Genomic DNA, 20,021 nt, shown 5'->3' on the forward strand with positions numbered 1-20,021 from the left:
TTATAGGATACTCTCATGTTTAATACTCTCCCTTTTTGCCTCAGCTTTTCTGTATCATGTGAAGCAAAAAGGATGCCACCCTCGTGAGAAACAAGGTCACGGCCAGAGTGAGGGACACAGGCACAGCCTTCAGAATGGAGAAGGTCATGGCCATCGCCATGGTCACATACAGGGTGATAAGATGGGAGACGGTCTCTGCCACTCCCTTGGCCAGACACACACTCATGAGAAAGGCGCAGGCCCTTCCTAGTTTAAGTAACGTCATGGTCATTGTCATGGGAGAGGTTGCAGTAGGAGCAGCCAACTTCCACAAGCTCCATGGGAAGCTCTCCCCATGACACAAGGGGACATGTGGCTACCCCACAACATGGTGCAATGTCATGGTGTCAATAGACAATGACAGCAAGATCCTGCAGGGAGGGGAATGTGTCTTATCTCCTTGTGTTTTCCGTGTTTTCAGCTCAGTTGCTTCAAAAATACCATCTGCTTCAACAAATCACTTACTTATTTAACGCTGCTAAAATCCAGGGGATGAACCCACACACTTCAAAACGCTGCCCTGCACCTGTCACGAGGGTCTGGGGGCACTTCTGGAAGATTTCTCGCCTTGCTCCAAAGCAGGAGCACGACTGCTGAGCTGAGGGACCCGGCACCCAAAGGGATCTATGCACTGTTTGAACCTGCGGCCCTTCCTTACCCATTACTGCACCGCCACAAGACATATTTCATAAAGAACTATGTGCTGCTTAGGGTGAGGACGGGATTTTGGGGCTGGATGAGGCACTTTGGTCCCTCTCCGGCCTTGGAGAAGACCCCACTTCTTTGCACCACCCCACACCCCTGAGCTCCGACCCTGTGCCCCGCACGCTCAGCCCCATCCCAACGGGTTTTGAGGCGAGAGGGAGGGTTCTCCACCTTTGCAGCCCCCGCCGGGCTCCCCGGGGCTGCCGGGCAGCTCGCCCCGCGGCCATTGGCCGCCCGCGCCGGCACCGCCTCCGCGGCCGCGCAAGCGCCGGTTCAGCACCACGGGGTGCGGACAGCGCCGAGCCGGCAGCGCTCAGCGCCGAGCCGGGAGCGTTCAGCACCGCGGGGCGCGGACAGCTCCCCGGCCACCGCCCCCGCCATGGAGGCCGCGCCGCGCCGGGAGCCGCCGCCCGAGGGGCCGCGCCGCCGCCCCGCCGCGCCCAGGTAGGAGCGGGGCCCGGGGCTGCCCCCCCCGAGCCCTCCAGGACAGCCCAACGGTGGGACGTGCCTCCCCGCTGCCGCCCCCGCCGCTGCGGCCGCGGTGGTGGCCGGCGTCACCGCGTTTTTATGGGTCTTGGGGCGCGGAGGTGGCCGGTGCCACCGGGGTTTTTGTGGGTCTGGGGATGTGGAGGCGGCTGGTGCCACCGCAGTTTTTCCAGCGCTGGGGGTGTGGAGGTGGCTGGTGTCACTGGCGGTTTTGTGGGTCTGGGGGTGTGGAGGTGGCCAGTGCCACCGGGGTTTTTATGGGGCTGGGGCTGCGGAGCTGACAGGTGCCACTGGGGTTTTACCAGGGCTGAGGGTGCAAAGGTGACCAGTGCCACCGGGGTTTTTGTGGGTCTGGGAGTGTGGAGGTGGCCGGTGCCACCGGGGTTTTTGTGGGTCTGGGGATGTGGAGGTGCTGGTGCCACTGGGGTTTTTGTGGGGCTGGGGGTGCGGAGGTGGCTGGTGTCACTGGGGCTTTACCGGGGCTGGGCTGAGGCGAGTCCCCGTCTCCCACCGAGTGAGCAGGCGGAGCCCCTCGCTGCCTGCTGAGCCCCTCAGCTTTGGGGCCGGGAGAGCCGCGCTGCCCGGCTGCTGCCCTGCTTGTTCCGCACGGGGCCAAGCAGCCTGGGCCGAGCGCACCGAGCCCACCGAGGCCACTGAGTCCACCGAGCCCACCGAGCCCACCAAGCCCACCAAGTCCACTGAGCCCACCAAGCCCAAGCCCACCGAGCCCACCGAGCCCACCGTGCCAGGGACAGCCGCCTGTGTGGCCTCCCTGGCAGGTTTGTAACGTGCAACACAGCCAGGTCTTCCTCCTGTGACAACAGCCAAACCATTGTTGGTGGAGCTCAGTGTGTTTGAGTCTTTGCTGCGCTAAGCTCCCGGCACACATAGTTTTCACCCCCAAGCTCTCCCCTACAAACCCTGCAGCCCTCATCCTCTGCCCCTGCACCATCCGCTCCGTAGCGGGTGTCTCCAACCAGGCTGGCAGCCACAATCTCCGACATTTTCTGGAAGCATCAACAAGCCTGTAACGACAGGCAAGGAGCCATCCCTGAATCTGCAAGCACAGTGCTGCTTGTTAGACTGGAGGCAGCAGATCTGCAGTCTGCAGGGTCTGTTTGACCAGAGCAAACCCTGGGGTCGACGGCAAACAAATTCCTTCTGAGAGCCAGGGAGTTTCACCGCTGGCCAGCCCAGGACATGGCCCACCTGCCCAGGGAAGCACGGGCTGGATGGGGCTTGGAGCCCCTGATCCAGTGGGAGGTGTCCCTGCCCATGGCAGGGGTGGGACTGGGTGGGCTTGGAGGTCCCTTCCAACTCAAACCATTCCATGATTCTATGATTCTTTAGGTGGCTCAGAAGGTCTCAGCCCATGGCTGCTGTGACTGTGGGTCTTGCTGCAGGGCTGGGACACAGCCCAGCACTAGCTTGAATCTGGGGCATTCAGTGGGGTCGGAGCTGTCACTGCAGCCCTGTCAGTTTGGCTCATTCGGATAATCCTGCTCTTTCAAACCTGTCTTTTGAAGTGAGAGCTGCAGCCGGTAGCAGTTAAGTTACACGGGTGAGTGAAGCCATCTGGAATGGGTTTATTCTGAACTTCATTCCTGCTGCTCACTCAGGAAGTGGAATGTACAGCAATAAAGCACAGACAATCGCTGCCTAGCTCCGGAGCAGGCGTGTGTGTAAATCATAGAATCATGGAATGGTTTAGGTTGGAAGGGACCTCAAAGCCCATCCAGTTGTGGCCCAAACGTAGGACTCAGCACTTGGCCTTGTTGAACCCCTGGATCCAGCCTGCCCGGATCCCTCTGCAGAGCCTGGGCCCCTCGATCCAGCCTGCCCGGATCCCTCTGCAGAGCCTGGGCCCCTGGATCCAGCCTGCCCAGATCCCTCTGCAGAGCCTGGGCCCCTGGATCCAGCCTGCCCAGATCCCTCTGCAGAGCCTGGGCCCCTGGATCCAGCCTGCCCGGATCCCTCTGCAGAGCCTGGGCCCCTCGATCCAGCCTGCCCGGATCCCTCTGCAGAGCCTGGGCCCCTGGATCCAGCCTGCCCAGATCCCTCTGCAGAGCCTGGGCCCCTGGATCCAGCCTGCCCAGATCCCTCTGCAGAGCCTGGGCCCCTGGATCCAGCCTGTCCCGATCCCTCTGCAGAGCCTGGGCCCCTGGATCCAGCCTGCCCAGATCCCTCTGCAGAGCCTGGGCCCCTGGATCCAGCCTGCCCGGATCCCTCTGCAGAGCCTGGGCCCCTCGATCCAGCCTGCCCGGATCCCTCTGCAGAGCGTGGGCCCCTGGATCCAGCCTGTCCAGATCCCTCTGCAGAGCCTGGGCACCCTCAAGCAGGATTTCCTTCTTCTCGAAAACCAGGTTTAACACACACAGTTTTACCAGCACATTTCATGCTGCCAGTGCACAGAGCCAACTGCATTCAGAGCTCCTTTAGCACTAAGGGCTGGGTGGGGACCTGGATTCCTTCATTTCCCACCACCCAAGCCCATCCCCACAGTGGCAGTCGCTGCCCAGGGTAAAGGCTCGGCTGTTCAGCCGAGTCAATGGGCTTATAAACCTCAACTTTTCCTGGCAGACGGCGTGGGAAGCAGAGTTTTGCAGGCTCATTAATTTTTCATGATGATTTAACACACTCAGCAGTCTCATTAACAAAAAATTGTGGGTCTCCTTGAGGATAGGCACTATCCTGCCGCTAGAGCGAAAAAGCAAAACAAATAGCAACCATGCAGCAATGGTTCAGTGCGCGAGGATGGGAGGAGGTGAATCGCTCCAGAGGCACCTGTCTGGACTGGGGAACGAGATAACAAGATGAGAGCACAACGCAAGGAACCCTTCCCTGACATCTGGGAAAGGGCACACATCTCCTTAGCAAACACAAGCAGAGAAGCTCTTTTTACTTTCGGGCTTCACTGCTGGGTCACTGTGTGTTCAAAGAGAAAAACTCCACTTGAATAAAACCCCATGCTTAAAATGTTATTTACAGCTCTCAGAACAGACGGCGTTAATCTGGGTGAAAGCTGACCTACAGCACATGGGGAATGGCTGATTTGCAAGCAAAACCTCGCTAGAGGAAGAGGAAAAGAGCAAGGGAATAAAACTGGCTGCTTTTTATGAATGGAATTTTGCAGCGCTTAATGTGGTGTTGGGCTGTTGGTTGGGCTTGATGATCTTCAAGGATTTTTCCAACCTCAATGATTTTATGATTCTATGTTGAGTTTAGCCAAGGTTCCCAGGAAAAAAGGCTCCGGTTGTAGTCAGGATAGATTCTCACCCCCTCTCTAGCTTATTTTTATCCCCCCTCGGATTCTTCCGTCAGCACGAGTTGTACTTTGACTCAGGCATCAGGCAGCTCCGTTGCTTGGGAGGTGTTTCCCATCCTTCACGTGCAAAGTGCTGATTTCCAATCCTCTCCTCACCAGCCCTCGGCACCTGCCACTGCTCCGCATCCCAGGGGTGGCATGGCAGAAAGCTCTCTCCTTAGGAATCTTCACCTTCTCCTCTTTTCCTGTGGGAAGAGGCTTCTGTCCTTTTGCTGCTTTCCCCCTGTGAAGTAGCTGCCCATGCCCTGGTCCTCGTTTCAGAGAAGCATTGTTGCACTCAAAGCAATACGGGCAGTTCCATAAACTGGATTATTATACCACTGAGACATCTCAAGGGATGAGATGGGGGAGGAAGCAGTGTGAGAAACACAACTCATCACTGTGGGTAACAGCAGCAGTGAACTCCAACCTATCCCTTGCCCTACACCTCCTCTTTCTCTCTTTCCCAGCATCTCTTTGGCTGCATCCAGATGAGGTTGGAGAAGCAAACAGAGGCTGCCAGGCTGCCTCTAGGGAGGTTCTGTGCCTGAGACACCATTTCTGTCCACTCAGTCCCAAATATATCAAAGACCCGACACGTCCCAGACTGGGGATGAATGTTAAACCCCCATTTCCTTTCCCTTGATGTTGGTCTCGGTCAGTGTCAGTGTGGCAAGCAGAGCCCAGCACACTGCTCTGCCTGCCTCTTCCCCAGCCTGACAGTAAAGAGAGATCAGGAGGTCCCCACAACCACTTTTCTAGCATAGTTCAGGGTCCTGTGGACCCAGAAAAGCAGTTGCAAGATGGCTGGAGCCAGGGATGATTCACTCTCCTACTCTCCCAACGTGGAGCAGAGCCAGTCCTTCTTGCAGAGCAATCAAGCAGATTTGTCTTCCCAAGAAGTGCAGATAACTGAATGTTTCCTTCACCCACAGCATCCTCTGGTTTCTGTGTCCCTAGAACTCTGTAGTCGCTCCATGACCATGAGTCAGGACCCTGCTGTTATCACCAGCCAGAGTGTTCAGCCCACTCCACAGTGAAATACCTTGTGGAATTGTCTGAGGGGATGTTGGAGGAACATCCTGATGATGGATTCTCCATCAGCCGGAAGCCTCGTGGATGTCTTTCTGAAAAGCAGAGTCCAGCTCAGCCCCGAGCCTGGCTCTGGCCACAGCAAAGAGCGGGAGAGGTTTTACGCCGTGTTACGTGGGAGGCCTGGGAGAGCCTGCAGCTTGCAGGACGCAACTCCCCTCGCAGCCTTTCTGCTGCTCTGCTCTTCTACCATGCCTTTATCTTCTCTTACAGAGAAAAACAAAACGCAGGACCTTGCCAGACCTGTCTCGCCATGCCAGAGATTGGGAACACCGAGCTCAGCTACAGCGGCACCTCCTGGGAGAGGATCTGCCCAGTGCATCACTGCCCTGTCCCCGCATCCCCCCGGCTCGGGGAAGAGCACCTGCCCTCCTCCAGCCACACGCTCGGGCCCGTCTCCACGCAGTCCAACGGCCAGGTGCCATCCAGCTCCCAGGACTCGCAGCAGCATCCCCTCTATTATCCCTGCAACCAGCAGGAGCCACGAGGCGGCTACGGGCTGCCTGCGCTCCCGGGGCACGGCGAGAGGCCCATGCTGTGTTCCCACCTTTCCAGCAGCGATCCCCTGCCAGCTTCTCACCACGAGGCCTCGGACACCCCCTGGAAGCAGTGGTCCCCCGGGCAGCGGCGGCTGGTGCAGCATCACGTTGTAACAGTCAGGTAAGAGGCACAGAGAGAGGATCAGGGGCTTCCAAAATGCATACGCGGTGGGAAACACGAGGGCACGAGAAGAGTAGGGGTGGGGATGCACGAAACATGGGTTTGCTCCTCAGTTTGGGGCAGCAGCTGCCCCAGAGCACCCCAAGGGATCCAGGGTGCTCTCTCCGTAGCTGAGGACAGTGTGCAGAGCTGCCATTCCCTCACCAAGGAGAGGCAGGATTGGCATCTCAAGGTGACTCCTTTGACAAAGCCAAGGTCACTCAGTCACTCCTAGATTAGGCAGCTCCATCTTCCGTGACCTCTGTATTTTCTCCTTTTGCACTGCAAGACACAGCTGGCAAATCCTTTATCTTGGTGGAGTTTCTCAGTGATAAGAGCAGAGGTTATTCCTTTTTCTGTCCCCACCGGAGCTCCTGCCTGTGCTGGAGGGGAGAGGCAGCAGGGGGTGAGCACTGGCAACAGCCGGGCAGTGAGAAATGCAAAAGCAGGGAAGGTTATTTGGTTCCCTGGGTTGGGCAGCAGTGAGGGTGTAAATTCAGTATCATCCATGCCAGAACTGGGGTGGATGGATGTGCCTTGGGCAGCGCTGTAGGGACGCACACAGGATGGGAATGCTCCACAGCCGGAGATACAGACCCCGCTCCTCCTGGCCAGCACCATCCCCTCCCCACAAGAAGGATGTTGAGGCTCTGGAGCGAGTCCAGAGAAGGGAACAGAGCTGGGGAAGGGGCTGGAGAAGAAGAGGAGCGGCTGAGAGAGCTGGGGGTGTTTAGCCTGGAGAAGAGGAGGCTGAGGGGAGACCTCATTGCTCTCTGCAACTCCCTGAGAGGAGGTTGTGGAGAGGAGGGAGCTGGGCTCTTCTCCCAAGGGACAGGGGACAGGACGAGAGGGAATGGCCTCAAGCTCCACCAGGGGAGGCTCAGGATGGACATTAGGAAGAAATTTTTCACAGAAAGGGTGATTGGGCAGTGTCCGAGGCTGCCGAGGGAGGGGGTTGAGTCCCCTTCCCTGGAGGGGTTTAAGGGCCGGGTGGATGAGGTGCTGAGGGACATGGGTTAGTGATCGATGGGAATGGTTGGACTTGATGATCTGGTGGGTCTCTTCCAACCTGGTTATTCTATGATTCTATGATCCTTCCTCCCTGCCCGCGCCTTTCCGAGCCCACTGCTGCACAGCAGGCCGTGATCCCCGTGCTGCCGCAGCAGCCACCACAGCAGCCACCACAGGCTGAGGAGACGGCACAGGATGCCTTCCAGGCCTTTTCATGGCAGCGCAGGGTGAGGCACAACAGCCCTTGATGGGCTCATTTTCCAGCCGTCAACAGGGGATTTGATTTGCTTGTGTTTGCATAGCAGAGCAATTGCAGCCAGAGGAGCAGAGCCTGGATGCTTTGTAGCTCCTACCCTATCAACAAGATTGTCAAGCGCATTCTCCGCAACAGGTTATTTAAGTAGGAACCGCAGCTGGACTGCAAATCCCCAGCAGAACGTGTGGCACTGCAGAGAGAAAAGTGATAACATAATAATGCTCGAATGGGGTTTTTAATCCAAGCAAATCTGCTTGAGAAGCTATTGTGAGAGAATTAGCACAGGGCGGGCAGGGCGCTGCCAGAAAGAGACCTCCCTTCAGTAATCCGGTGAGGATTTTCCTTTCTCCCCTCTCTCCCACATCTGCAGAGCATTAGTGCGAGGAGGAAAACACAATGTCATTTATTACATGTGCCACTCTTCCATGGGGAGCCTCGCTCGGCTGCTTTTCCCTGTCTGCTATTCATAACCTGCCAGGGGGGATGCGGTGCCGCAGGGTCAGAGGCGGCTGCCCGGGACGGAGCAGGGAGCCAGGGCCCACTCAGCAGCCAGAGCGCAGCAGCCCTGCTCCCAGCTGGAGCCAAGAGCGTGGGAGCAGGGAGAAGGAGGACAGAGGGCTTGTGGAGCAGAGCTTGGCAAGGCTCCGGAGAGAGGAGGAAGCCACAGCTGGGAGCAGCTCACAACCCAAGGCCATGATGGGCTATGTTTCCAGGGAACATTGCAGGAAAACAGAGAGCAGATCGAAAGATCTTTCAGATATTGTGACACAAACAACTGCAGCTTTGCTGTTAAGGTGCCAGTGGAAAGCTCACCCTCAGGGACTCGTTAACAAACGGACCCTGGGATCCCCTGGCTAAGGCTGCTGTATGTCAGAGCCCTACAAGTAGGAAAACAAATGCTCCTCTGTGAAGGAAACTCAGCAAAATATCTGGAGCCCTTGCGCTGGCCGCCTGCTCCTCCGGGCTGGGCAAACACCATCTCCAGAAGGGCCCAGGAAGCTAAGGAGAGCCAGATTTTTAGAAAAAAACCTTGCTGAACAGGAAATAAAAGCTGCCCATAGGCATCGCTGGCCCAGCAGATGAAATCTGATAGAGAGGCACGCTCACATCGAGAACAATGTAAAAATCCAGTAGGAAAGCAATTAAAATATAGATTTTCATGGGTAGGGTTGTGGTGTGATTTCTAAGATATTTCAGTGCTAATGACTGTTACTTTCTACAGGGTTTTCTTTGAGGGGCAAAAATCAGGACTGACTGTGTGGCTTCCCATCCTATTTGGTTAAAATACCAACAGAGAGGAAAAGACTCTGTTGTCCAATAAAATAATTGATGTAGTGCTGGTACTCGCACAGCCATGGCTCGGTGCTTTACAGTCCCGGAAAGGGTTACTCTGCTCATTAACAGCCCAGTGCTCTGCTGCCTAGGAAAAAATATATGAACCACCTCTTTTTTTCTGTCTGCAGACACGACAAAGCTTTCAGGATGCCAAAAAGGTACGTTTAACATCAAAAGCTTCCTGTCCTTCTACCCCATTATCACTGCTCTCCTACCCTGCTATTAGGAGACACAGAGCGTTATTGCTGCTGACGTCCCCGGCAGCCCCAGCTGCAGAGGCAAGGTCAGCGTTCCCCGCTCTGGGCTTCCCATCCGCTTGTAAAAGCCTCAATCTGCTCCGGAGATCAATTTATCCTGCATTAATGAATAGCAACGCTGTCTTGATAGCTGCTCTCGAGGCAGGTGCCTGCCTCTGGTCCATACAATAGCTTTATTCATATATATATTAACCCTATACGTGTGTGTCTATGCACCTATATAGGATTAATCCAGCTTGGCCCATCAGATGGACAACCAGGAGGCCTTGAGCACCCAGATCCAGTGGGAGGTGTCCCTGCCCAGGGCAGGAGGTGGAACTCCATGGGCTTTGAGGTCCCTTCCAACCCAACCCATTCCATGATCCTACTCTATGATCCTATGATTTTCATAAGAAAGACTTGAAACCAAACTTGCTTAGGTGTGATGTCTTACATGCAAAGGACGCCAGGCCTGACCAAAAAGTCATGTGAAAGCTGTTTGAAGAGCTTGTGATGATTTCTAATGATCAGAAATAGCTGCATTATTTGACTTGGTGAAGCTGGAGGCAAGAGAAGCCAAAGAGCCAGCAAGTGGGAATGCTGCACTTGGAGGCTGATGCGCACTAGCACAGCCGCTTCGCAGTTCATCAATATTTCACTGCCCCACAAAGCTCAAATAGCTGCCTATTATTTTTGAACAAAGCATCTCTTACATTTCAGAAATACACCAGAATAGAGAACTAACAAGAGTCTGCCCATCCAGATCTGGAATAATTCCGATTCCTCACTGCTTAACAGATAGTTTTGAGGGAGACTAAAATCTTGAGGCAGTAAAACCTGCAGTGGTAGAAACCAGTAGGATAGTTGCTTTAATAGACTGTGCTGCAGGAGAGAGAGTTTGCCCCAAAGTGAACAGAGCTTGAATGGAAAATTTCAGACCAGCTTTTAAGAACAAAAGTAATTGACAAATTTACTTTTGGCCAGAATAAACTGCTTTTTTTGGAAGGGTTTTGTATACAAGTGTCACTAAAATTGTGTGTGCCACCATTCCACATGGATGTGCATTCCAAACCCTGAAGGAAAACCACTCGGCTGCATTTGCAGATGCCCTCGTTGTTGGCTCGGCGCTTGGTTTCCAGGCTGAGATCAGTGTGAGATTCGCTCATGGCACGGAAGCCGCTTGCGCTCTCTGTGAGTGCTGCTGGCATTCCATCAGATTTATCCCTGCAATTCCCAACAGTAAGGCAGGTTCCAATATAGTGAGAGAATTTAAACCAATGCGTGAGTCAGTTCTCTTTAGGGAATCTTCATGACTTCTCCAGGTCCACAGGTTGCAAACCTGCAGACCAAACCATCCAGTAGCTCCCAGCTCACATTGTACGACAGGGAAAAAAAGGGAAGAAGCTCTTTTGAAATGCAGTCTTTTCAGTTAAATATTTAAAGCTTCATTTTGCCCTAGGACACAAGTGTCTGGTTTTTCTTCTTTCTGATTGAAAAAACAGGAAAATGTAGGAAGGCAAAATGTAATTACCCGAGTTAATTAGAATTGCCTGCAAGCCTCCAGTCGGAGGGATAATAGCTGTACTGAAGCCTCCAAGCTCTTCAAAAAATAAACGCTCAAACCAGAAAGCCCCATCCCTTTATTTCCTTTTACTGACACTGCAGCGATTCAGCAGCAGGTTTCATTCTAACAGCAGAAGAGCCCTAACAGCTGCATTTTCTGTTCTCCTGTTGGTTCTAGTTATTCCCAAGCGATCGCGGAGTGGCCCATCGCTGTGCTGGGGCTGTGCTCGGTGACGGCTCTGGTCTGCACCTTAGCCGGGCTGCTTGTTGGAAACCTGCCTGACTTCTCAGAACCCTTGATGGTAAGTCCCCTCGGACAATACACGAACACGAGCATAAGGAAAATCCAGGACCAACCAGTGATATATTCTTTTTGCCATACAAAATGATCCTGTGCTGCATTCCTTCTCCTCAGGAGGAGGCAGCAAGGCAGGACAGTAGATTGAGTAGGACACTAAAGCCAGTAGAATAAATGTCCATGTTTACCAGAGATCTGCTGTGTTTAGCCTACATCTTTACAACGTGCAACCGGAACAAGATTCCTTCAGAACAGACGTAATGTGTCAGAGTGACACGCAGTATTTGCTGTTTCTCTTGAGAGCACAGAAGGAGCCCAGCCTGTGCCAGCAGCAGCCTGGTACTAACCCCTCCCTCAGCAATGCTGTGGACTCGCTCCAGCGACCTTGCTCTGGTGCAGAGACACTGCCACCTCCAACCTGGACTGATCCTTTTGCTCCCCTTCTACTGCTGAAAGGCTGGGTTGCCCAAAAGGACAAGCTAGACTCAGAAATTGGATGGAGGGTCTGCCTTTGGCTCCTCTAGTCTGTGTGTGAGGCTCCTGGAAGGGAGAGGCTGCCCTGTTCTGAGCGCTGCTGCACAGGGTCCCTTCTTTCATGCAGGATCCCAAGTTTTCTAAAGTTATCCTTGTCTCCCCTTAACGGAAGATTCCTGACAGAATAAGAATTGTTTGTCCAGGAAGAGGAAAATTCTTCCCATGTCTGTAAGTGACTATTTTACTTGAAGAGGAGGAGAAGAGTCTTGTGAGATTAAAGAGAGAGAACTGGAGCCATCCTTGCCTGAAAAGGAAAGGAAAAATATTTTTCCTATCAGCTCTGGGATGCTGTATTTCCAGGGAAAATTCCATTTGTGTTTCTCTCCAAGATGCAGTAATAACCTCATACAGTTTCTGTGTCGAGGAGGAGGATTAAGGAAAGCCAAGCTGAACTAAACTGCAAGCTGATGACAAACCCCTTTTGCTTGGCTGCAGGGTTTTGAGCCACGAGACACTGACATTGGCAGGAAGCTCATCGTGTGGAGGAACGTGGAGAGCCAGACGGGCTACAAGAAGACCTTTTCCCTTTCTCCCTATGCCGAGAAGAAAAGGTATTTGAGTTTGGGTTGGGGATGAGGAAGATGTTGGCTGTAAAGTTACAGATTCAATGTTCCGAGACATCTTTGTGAATTACAACACAAATGTTTTGTTTAGAAGTGACCAAGGCACTGGAGAGTTTAATCTGTTTTCCTGCAGTGACCTTGGGGTCCCTATTCTGGAAACCAGGAATTAGGATCTAAGCTCTTCATGCATTCCCTTCTCCGTTCGCCCTTAAAAGGCTGCAGAGGCCAGTTGGCAGGTCTGCACCAGGGGATGCGGTTTCTCACTGAGCCTCATGCAGTTCCCTGTAAAGGGGCACGGTCACCCCAGTACGGAGACACTCCCATCCAAGCACTCTTTCATAGATTCATGGAATTATTGAGGTTGGAAAAGCCCTCTCAGCTCATCCAGTCTAACCACCAGCCCAGCCCCACCGTGCAAATTAAACCATGTCCCAAAGTGCCACATCCACACACTTTTTGAACACCTCCAGGGATGGGGACTCCGCTGCTGCTATGGGCAGCCTCTGCCAGGGCTTCACCACTCTTTTAGTGAAGAAATTTTCCCTGATATCCAATCTGAACTTCCTCTGGTGTAAGTTGAGGCCATTTCCTCTAGCCCTATCACTTGCTACTCGGGAGAAGAACCAAGAACCCACCTCACCACAACCTCCTTTCCAAGAGCAGCAGAGAGTGATGAGGTCTCCCCTCAGCCTCCTCTTCTCCAGGCTGAACAGCCCCAGGGCCCTCAGCTGCTCCTCATGACCCTCATCACCACAGCAGTATTATGTGTGGCCCCAGAGCCTTGTCAGCGAGTGTAACTGGGAGCCAGATGACTTCTAGTTACACAATTAATCTGATCTTCTCCTAGCTATGATGACATTGGCAGAGGACAGAAAGCTGCTCAGGGGGAACAAGAAGCGAGGACACGGAGAATGGTGGAACAAATCTATGGAGCTGATGGTTTCTTTTGTGGTCCCCCAGGTGAGTGAAACCTTGATGGGGTAGTAGGTGCTACAGACCAGAACTCAACAGCAGACAGAGCTGTCACGGGGGCTGCGGACACAGGGAAGCATTCTGAAAATGCTCTAAGACAGTAGTGCGTATGACATCACCCTGTGAAAGCCAAGCCACCCTTTGGAGAGGGATCTTCCAGCATTTTGTAACTGAATGGTTAGGAAAGGCTTTTTCTGAAATTCCTGAGAAGAGCTGTTTATTCTCAACTTTTTGCCACACTTCTTTTTCTCTGACAGAAATTGGCCTTAAAAGCACCAGTAAAGGAGCAATGTTTTCACCATTTACCACTATCAAAGCGAATACTCTGAAAAAACAGCACATGCCCACTCGCTTTCCATTCCCACTCCCTCCCTGTTCCTTCTTTTCTTCTTGAAAAGAGTAAGCAGCAGTAAAAGCTGGAGCAAAAAAAGAGGAAAGCTCCAAGGCACCTCAAATGGACACTAGAGAGTAGAAGAAAGGGGAACAGCACGCAGGTATTTTTACTCCCTTCCCTGCCTCCACTCCACCTCTGAAACCAAACAAACCCGCAGGTCCTCAGGAGCTCCCGGATGAACTCGAGCTCCTTGCATGTGACAGGGGAGCAGAACCAGATGCTAACACTCACTAAAAGCAGCGAGCACCTTTTGGAAATGCCCCACTGCTGCTCGCTGGCTGCTGAGGTCAGGTCACACCAGGCAGATGCCACCACTCACTAGGAGTTGCTGTTTCCAGGCTGTTCCTCCACAGCAGTTGTACAGACAGTGAGAGAGATAGAGATAGAAATAGAGATAGAGAACCATAGAATCATAGAATAACCAAGTTGGAAGAGACTCACCAGATCATCAAGTCCAACCATCCCCATCAATCACTAACCCATGACCCTCAGCACCTCGTCCACCCGGCCCTTAAACCCCTCCAGGGAAAGGGACTCAACCCCCTCCCTGGGCAGCCTCAGACACTGCCCAGTGACCCTTTCCATGAAAAATTTTTTCCTAATGTCCAGCCTAAACCTCTCCTGGCGGAGTTTGAGGCCATTAACACATATACACATGTTGTTTTCTATGCACAAAGCCTACTCCAAACAGTCTGGCTGATTCATCTTCATTACCTAATCCTCATTTTTAAATTCCCCCCTCTATTTCAGAAAAGAGCTATTCCCAGCTGGTATTCATGTCCACAACTGCTGGAAGCTTATGGAACCTGCAAGCTATTCAGTCCATGTGTCAAATTGAACAAGACAAGGTCAGTAACATCAGGAAGAATGTCTATACATGCTGTCGCGTTTCTGTCTGCCGTAATCTTTAATCTCTAGCTGAAAGGGAGCCAGACAAAAATAACATAAGCTACAAAGCAGGTTTCAGCCTAGAGGACTCCAAAGCTTTCTACCTACTTAGCAATACGCGGGTGATTCCATCTGTCCAGCTGCAAAGAAGCAGCTGCTGTTAAACAGGAATAAGCAGACACTGAATGAGAGCTCAGTCCAGAAGCCAAAGGGGAGGGTGGCGAGCCATGGCCAGGACACCTCAAGGGGACGATCACTGCGTGGAGCAAGGAAGGCTATGGGGCTGCAAGAGGGAGTGTGCAGAGGGTTTGACATGGCACTCCCTCATCTCTTTTTTTCAGATACGCTCACACGTTCACTTTCGAGACCTCTGCCAACGGACTGAAGCCAACGAATGCTGCCCGAGCTGGTCTCTGGGGAACTATATTGCTGTCCTGTACAATAGGTCATCGTGCTTGGAGATAACCCAAGGAGACATCTCCCACACCCTGGCTCTCCTCCGAGCCTGCGCTCCAGACTACCACAAAGGCATCCTCACCCCCTCTTGCCTCGGCCCTGAGCCGGTGAGGAAGAAACACTCCCAGTGCGCCAAAGTCCCAGAAAAATGTACCCGCTTCAACGCCATTTACCAGCTGCTTCACTTCTTGGTCGACAGGGACTTTCTTAGCCCTCAGACGATGGAGTACCAAGTGCCATCCCTCAAATACAGCCTGCTGTTCTTGCCTACGAGGAAAGGTGCATCTATGATGGGGATCTACTTAGACAATCTGGAATCCTGGGATCTGTTTGATAACTACACGTCTATCACCGGAATGGACCTGGGCCTTAAGCAGAAACTATTCCAGCACTATCTCCTACTGGATACGAAGTACCCAGTCCTGGCAATATTAGCTATTTTTCTAAGCATTTCTTTTTACTTACGCTCGGTCTTCATTACTTTGATGGTCCTGCTCGCTGTGGTCAGTTCGTTAATGATCTCCTACTTCTTGTACAAGGTGGCCTTCAGATTCACCTACTTCCCATTCGTCAACCTGACAGCGGTCGTCATTCTCAGCAGCGTCTGCGCCAACCACACCTTTGTCTTCTTCGACCTCTGGAACCTCAGCAAGAGCCAGAACCCTTCTGCTGGGCTTTCGCAGTGGGTGAGTCAAACCATGCACCATTTTGCGTATCTCATGCTGGCATCTTGCTTCACAACTGGTGCTGCCTTCTACGCCAGCTACATCAGCAATATAACCGCCATCCGCTGCTTTGCTGTCTACATGGGCACATCCATGCTGGTGAGCCTGGTGTTCATGATGACGTGGCTGCCTTCTTCGGCTGTGCTGCACGAACGCTACATAGCAACGACCTGCATTTACAAGCCAGAGGACTACTGGAACGACACCGGCCACAAGAGAGTCGCTCTCTCCGTGCATTACATTCTCAGGGGCCTCCAGAACACGCTCTCCAAAACCTCCAAGCTGCTCTTTGAAAAGCTCCTGCCTTGCGGGGTCATCAAGTTTCGGTACATCTGGATCTGCTGGTTTGCTGCCTTAGCGATAGGAGGTGCCTACATTTCGTGTTCCAATCCCAAACTCAAGCTCCCGACCCTCGAGACATCGTCTGTGCAGGTGTTTAGGCTGAGCCACCCCTTCGAGAGGTACGACTCCGAGTACTGCCACCAGTTCATGTTCGAGAGGCTGGAGCACGGAGAAGGGCAGCGTATGCCTGTCACCATAGTCTGGGGCATTCTGCCCGTGGACAACGGGGACCATTTCAACCCCAAAAGCAACGGAACCCTAGTGACAGATGCCACTTTCACGATCCAAAACCCCAATGCCCAGAAGTGGCTCCTAGAATTCTGCCAAAAAGTGAAGAACAAAACTTTCTATTACCCCGATGCAGAGCAGAAATCTACCGTGTGCTTCATGGAGGAGTTCCTCAGGTGGATGGACAGTCGCCAGTGCTCCCAGCGAGACCACAGCTTCAACCTTTGCTGCAACCAGTTCTCCTTCCCGTATGGAAGCGAAGTCTTCCTACATTGCATCAAAATGATGCTCCTGGAACAAGGCAGGGAAGGGGCAGAAACGTACGATCTGGGGCTCAGGTTTGACGGGGAGGGAAATCTCGCTGCCTTAGTGCTGCAGTTTCAAACTGTTTATCACTACAGCTTCAACTACAGCAAAGCCAAGCAATTCTACGAGGAAATCAACCTCTGGGTGATGGAGGAAATGAAAACTGCCCCTGTGGGGCTTCAGAACGGGTGGTTTACCAGTAAACTGGAGCTGTACAACCTCCAGCACAGTCTCAGCACAGAAATGATGGTGGTCATGGGGCTCTCCATAGCAGTTTCCTTCGTGGTGCTGCTGCTCACTACTTGGAACGTTCTCCTTAGCGTCTTCTCTGTTACTGCCATCGCGGGCACTGTCCTGGTCACCGTCGGTCTTTTGGTCCTCTTGGAGTGGCAGCTCAACGCAGTAGAATCTCTCTTCATTTCAGCTGCAGTAGGTCTCTCTGTGGACTTTACCGTCAACTACTGCATCTCCTACCACCTGTGCCCCCACTCTGACCGCCTGAGCCGCGTGGCCTTTTCCCTGAAGCAGATGAGCTGTGCCACGGCCATGGCAGCTTCTGCTCTCTTCTCTGCAGGGGTCATTATGCTGCCTGCCACGGTCTTGGTGTACAGGAAGCTGGGGATATTCATCATGATGATCAAGTGCATCAGCTGTGGGTTTGCCAGCTTCTTCTTCCAGTCCCTGTGCTGTTTCTTCGGCCCAGAGAAGAACTGTGGGCAGATCCTTTGGCCTTGCGCCCACACCATGAAAGACTATCCTGATGATGCCGGGCTGAATGGAAGCTTCGCTTGTGGTGGGAGCGAGAAGCAAAACCGGTTGCGGAAGGTCCAGGAGTCCAACACCGCAAACGAGCAATACGAGCTCCAGCCCTTGTCCAGAAAACTGAGCGACAGCTTCGACAACAGCACTTCCACAAGCAAGCTGTCCAACCGGCCCTCGGTGCTCTCAGAAGACACACAAGTTGAAGAGAACAGAGGCCCCAGAACAGGAATGCACCCCTCCCTTGAAAGGGAGAGACAGAATCTGCAGGAGACTCTTGGAGACCAGCAGGGTGGCCTGTGCCAGTGTCCTGCCCTGCAAACATCCTCTCCGTACAAGCACAGCGGCTCGGGAGCAGAAATTCACAGGGAGAGACTCTGCCGAGACTGTCGATGTCGGAAATACGGTGCGAAAGCTTGGGATGGGTCTGGGCTGGACCATACCCAGCCGACTGGCATGAAAGAAGAAGGGCAGCTCAATAAATCACAGTGCTCTAGTGACACTGCCCAGCAGCAGTCGGATTATACCTCAGACCACAGCCACCTCCCTGCTGCTGACATCTACAAAATTCACAGATGCCTTTGTTCTCTCGGCAGCTCTTTTGACATGCTCAACATCTCCAGCGAGACGTCGATCAGTGATTTTGAGCAAGGCCTGAAGCTCGCTGAATCAGCCAGCTCCTGCCCTGATGCCTTAGAGCTGTCTGATTCCTACAGTCAAACGGAGAGAGGCTACTTGAACGGGAAGAGAGATACCCTGCGGCTGGACCTGAGGGAGACCGTCCTTGATCTCTCTCCAGCAGCATCGCAGAACAGCTCTTCGTGGAAAAACCGGTTTGGGTTAGGGAGCGAAGGGCCGGTGGTGTTACCAAACAGCCAACCAGACATGCCTGATGTTTGGATCAAACGATCCAGCGCACAAAGTTCTGGTTACAACAGCTGAAACCTTGCAGAACACACAACCGTATCGCTAGGGAAAGGGGAAGCTGAAATCTCCTTGGAACTGTAAATACCAGTTTATTTCCTCCCACCTCTCTTAGAGCTGAGACTATTTCTTAGTATTTCAGCTGCGTAAATGCCTGTGTTTTCACAGAACCAGCAAATCTGATGCTAAGTGAGAGGATGCGAGATCGGTGTTGATGGAGTGCAGCCCCTTGACCTCCCAGTGTCTGGTGCCATATTCATAGCGTATCTGCTCAACCCGTTCTGTCATTTCCTAAAAGGTGATTAGGTTTTGTTTCCTTGTCAAGGTCACACAGGAGAGAAATAACGAGGTGAATCTCCCCAGGTATTTAAAACCAGAGAAAACGAGCTTGTGTAGTAAAAACATTTAAATATCCCAGCCCCACAGCTACTGAAAATCTGGGTATCAAGTGAGGAGAGTACTGTTAATAAAATCAGAGTCTCTTTCATTTTCCACTGAATCAGAAACTGATTTGTGTGCAGTCCAGATTCTCAGAGCTCAGCAAAATAGTTCGAACACTACAGAAGACGTCATGGACTCCTAAGTTGATGCAGTCTCTCACCGATCATGGGGGACGCTGCAGAATCCAGCCTGAATCTACTTATCAATTTCAGTTTGTTTTATCTGAAGAAATTCAAGTGCTGCCAAAGATTTTTGGTGTCTGATTTCCCCTCTGAAAAAGGTGTCCCTGTCACCTCAGTGACTCGGGTGCTTTCTGTGTCATCTCCATCGCTCGAGGCCAATCCAGGCGTTCCCCACAAACATGAAATTTTGTAAACCTTGTATATCTGGTGAACCTTGGATTTTACTTCTTTTCTTTACCAGGAACAAACAGGAAAACCAACACTTCCTTGCCTTTATCTGTTTAAAAAGAGAAAACATTCTCTAGTCAACCTGACATGAAATAAATGCTTACAGCAAACTTTCCTAAACCTGAGTGATGCCTCATTTGCACCAAGAACGCTGTCGCTCATTTCCTTCACCCTTAAGGTGCCTAATGTATTTCCAATATAACCACTAAACGTGAGGGGAGACCTCATTGCTCTCTGCAGCTCCCTGAGAGGAGGTTGTGGAGAGGAGGGAGCTGGGCTCTTCTCCCAAGGGACAGGGGACAGGACGCGAGGGAATGGCCTCAAGCTCCACCAGGGGAGGGTCAGGATGGACAGCAGGAAAAAATTTCCGCAGAAAGGGTGATTGGTCCCTGTCCGAGGCTGCCCAGGGAGGGGGTTGAGTCCCCTTCCCTGGAGGGGTTTAAGGGCCAGGTGGACGAGGCGCTGAGGGACATGGGTTAGTGATTGATGGGGATGGTTGGACTCGATGATCCCGTGGGTCTCTTCCAACCTGGTGACTCCGTGATTCTATGATCAAACAGCCTCTCTCCTGCTGACACCCACGCGTCCTCCCTGCTCCGTGGGTGACAGCCCACAGCGGCCCGATGCCGGTGAGGAATACACTCTTTTAAAGGTAAAAACCCCGCTTAGAAGGAGGGTCACGAGGATGATCTGAGGGCTGGAGCACCTCCTGTATGAGGAGAAACTGAGAGAGTTGGGGTTGTTCAGCCTGGAGGAGAGAGGGCTGTGGGGAGACCTTAGAGCAGCTTCCAGGGCTGAAAGGGGCTCCAGGAAAGCTGGGGAGGGGCTCTGGATCAGCGAGGGCAGGGATGGGATGAGGGGAACGGTTTGGAGCTGCAAGACAGGGAGATGGAGATGAGACCTTAGGCAGAAATGTTTTGCTGTGAGGGTGGGGAGGCCCTGGCCCAGGCTGCCCAGAGCAGGGGTGGCTGCCCCATCCCTGGAGGGGCTCAGGGCCAGGCTGGAAGGGGCTCGGAGCCCCTGATCCCGCAGGCGACACCGTAGGGGTTCCGAGG

General features: G+C 53.0%; 1 protein-coding gene across 1 annotated transcript; it reads left to right on the forward strand.

Moving 5' to 3' along the window:
• The first annotated feature begins 1,052 nt into the window (after positions 1-1,052).
• On the forward strand, positions 1,053-19,069 carry DISP2 (dispatched RND transporter family member 2). Its single transcript, XM_069857175.1, has 8 exons — positions 1,053-1,188; positions 5,840-6,286; positions 9,056-9,085; positions 10,905-11,028; positions 11,994-12,109; positions 12,969-13,081; positions 14,238-14,335; positions 14,717-19,069. The coding sequence occupies exons 1-8, from the start codon at positions 1,124-1,126 to the stop codon at positions 18,131-18,133; spliced, it is 4,410 nt and encodes a 1,469-aa protein (XP_069713276.1). The 5' UTR covers positions 1,053-1,123; the 3' UTR covers positions 18,134-19,069.
• The last annotated feature ends 952 nt before the right edge of the window (positions 19,070-20,021 follow it).

The sequence above is a fragment of the Phaenicophaeus curvirostris genome, chromosome 5 (genome assembly GCF_032191515.1).
Source record: "Phaenicophaeus curvirostris isolate KB17595 chromosome 5, BPBGC_Pcur_1.0, whole genome shotgun sequence".
Taxonomy (NCBI): domain Eukaryota; kingdom Metazoa; phylum Chordata; class Aves; order Cuculiformes; family Cuculidae; genus Phaenicophaeus; species Phaenicophaeus curvirostris.